Source organism: Pundamilia nyererei, unplaced genomic scaffold, assembly GCF_000239375.1.
Source record: "Pundamilia nyererei isolate P.nyererei 1_Seehausen unplaced genomic scaffold, PunNye1.0 scaffold00001, whole genome shotgun sequence".
Classification (NCBI taxonomy): domain Eukaryota; kingdom Metazoa; phylum Chordata; class Actinopteri; order Cichliformes; family Cichlidae; genus Pundamilia; species Pundamilia nyererei.
In genome coordinates, this window is record NW_005187402.1 from 3,693,563 (window position 1) to 3,695,280 (window position 1,718).

A 1,718-nucleotide genomic window follows, 5' to 3' on the forward strand; every position below is an offset into this window, starting at 1 on the left:
AGTGTACCTCTGGTGCAAATTACTGACCTCTGTCATCATTTTAAGTGGGGGAACTTGCACAATCGGTGGCTGACTAAATACTTTTTTGCCCCACTGTAGTTATCTAACTGGTTTCGATAAAGATATATCTTATACTGGGCTTTGGTGCTGCCCCTCATTTCCAAACGGTGGAGGCAGATGCTTCTCCCCGACTCTGGTTTTTCCTGAGGTTTCTTCCTGTTAAAAGGGAGTTTTTCATTCCCACTGTCACTGAGTGCTTGCTCAAAGGGGGTCATTTGATTGTTGGGGTTTTCCCTATATTACTATAGGGTCATTACTTTGCAATATAAAGCATCTTGAGGCGACTGCTGTTGTGATTTGATGCGTTATTGAACTGAAATGAATAAAGCTCCCATCCTTTCACAGCAGCTTTCTTCTCGACTGCACCTCACAGACAGGACTTTAGAACAGCAGGTGGGTGGGGCTGCTGTGAACACACCCTCTACCCTAATCTGGACACTAAATGACAACGACACAAGGGAAGGGAAAAAAGCCTCTTTTTTTGCTCTAAATGACTCGAGAATGAAAACCATATTTAACAAATTAGAATGTTATACAAATACAACATAAAATAAAAGCTCATGGGTCCTTTTAAATAAGCATTTTTCTTTTCTCAGCAATCATCTTTGTTGAACACGAAGGAGAAATTACACTTTGTCTCCAGTCTAATAATTATTAGCACTGTAGGCAAATGTGCCGAACAGATATACATCTGGCTTTATTTCATTCATTCAAAAGGCTGAAATTAACGGTGACGACAGTCCTCGCAGTTTCATTTTTACAAAGATAACAGGACTAATGAAGCTCAAGCAGGAATTCTGGTCACTCGTGATAATTTTTATTTCTAGTTTCTCTTTCTCCACATTTCCACTGCCTCTCTGGTGCTGCTCTTTTCTCCGGTAGCACAAAAACTTTAATGTTTTCCAATGAATTTAAACATAATGGGAGCTTTGAAGCCTAAGCTTCTTGCTCAGGGACACTTGTTGACACAGTCGTCCTTATTTGAAAATTTTGGGCATGTTTAAAACAAATTTGGTCTAACATAAAAGTATATTTTCTGTAATTCAATAACTGTGTCTCATGTGTTTTAAATGACTAAATGAAAATCCTCAAACTGAACTGTGTATAAAGCCCAACACCACAGACCAATGGTAAAAACATCATGAAGATTTTGATCATAAGTAGTAAAGGAATTGCTCACCTCATAGCCAAATACATGGGCCGAATGGCAAACAGAGGGAAGGTGTGCACCTTTATCATGATGGTCATGAAAGCAATGTACAGGAACACTTTGACCACACCTGGAATAAAGATGTCAGATAACATTTAAGAACACCTGCCACCACAATCCCAGAACAATTTCAGCATTTCATACTTTGAACCCCAACTGAATACAGCACCTGTGAAGAGGTCAGTGTAAAGCATATAGACAGCCTTGTTATCCCAGGGGTTCTCACTCTGCAGGTCAATAGTATGCAGAAGATACTTGATAAAGGTTGTCAGGACCATGGTCAGCAGGATGGCATACTGAGAAGAACAAATGCAAACATTCGTTTTGGTTGTTATGTGCACGTATCAACCGATGAGTATCCATCATTTCCCCACATGAGCCAGCAGAAGGAAAGAGTGAGAGGTTCACAGCAACTGGTTCAAATCTAAAGAGCAGACGCATTTCACAG

The 1,718-nt window shown here is 40.0% G+C and overlaps 1 protein-coding gene across 1 annotated transcript in view; it reads right to left on the bottom strand.

Moving 5' to 3' along the window:
• Positions 1-1,718, bottom strand: part of syvn1 (synovial apoptosis inhibitor 1, synoviolin) — an 11,581-nt gene that overhangs the window by 6,055 nt on the left and 3,808 nt on the right. Inside the window, exons 7-8 of the mRNA XM_005719445.2 lie at positions 1,440-1,566; positions 1,241-1,340 (exon numbers count right to left, since the gene is read on the bottom strand). Of these exons, the coding sequence (XP_005719502.1) occupies positions 1,241-1,340; positions 1,440-1,566 (227 nt within the window). The remainder of the gene's footprint in view (positions 1-1,240; positions 1,341-1,439; positions 1,567-1,718) is intronic.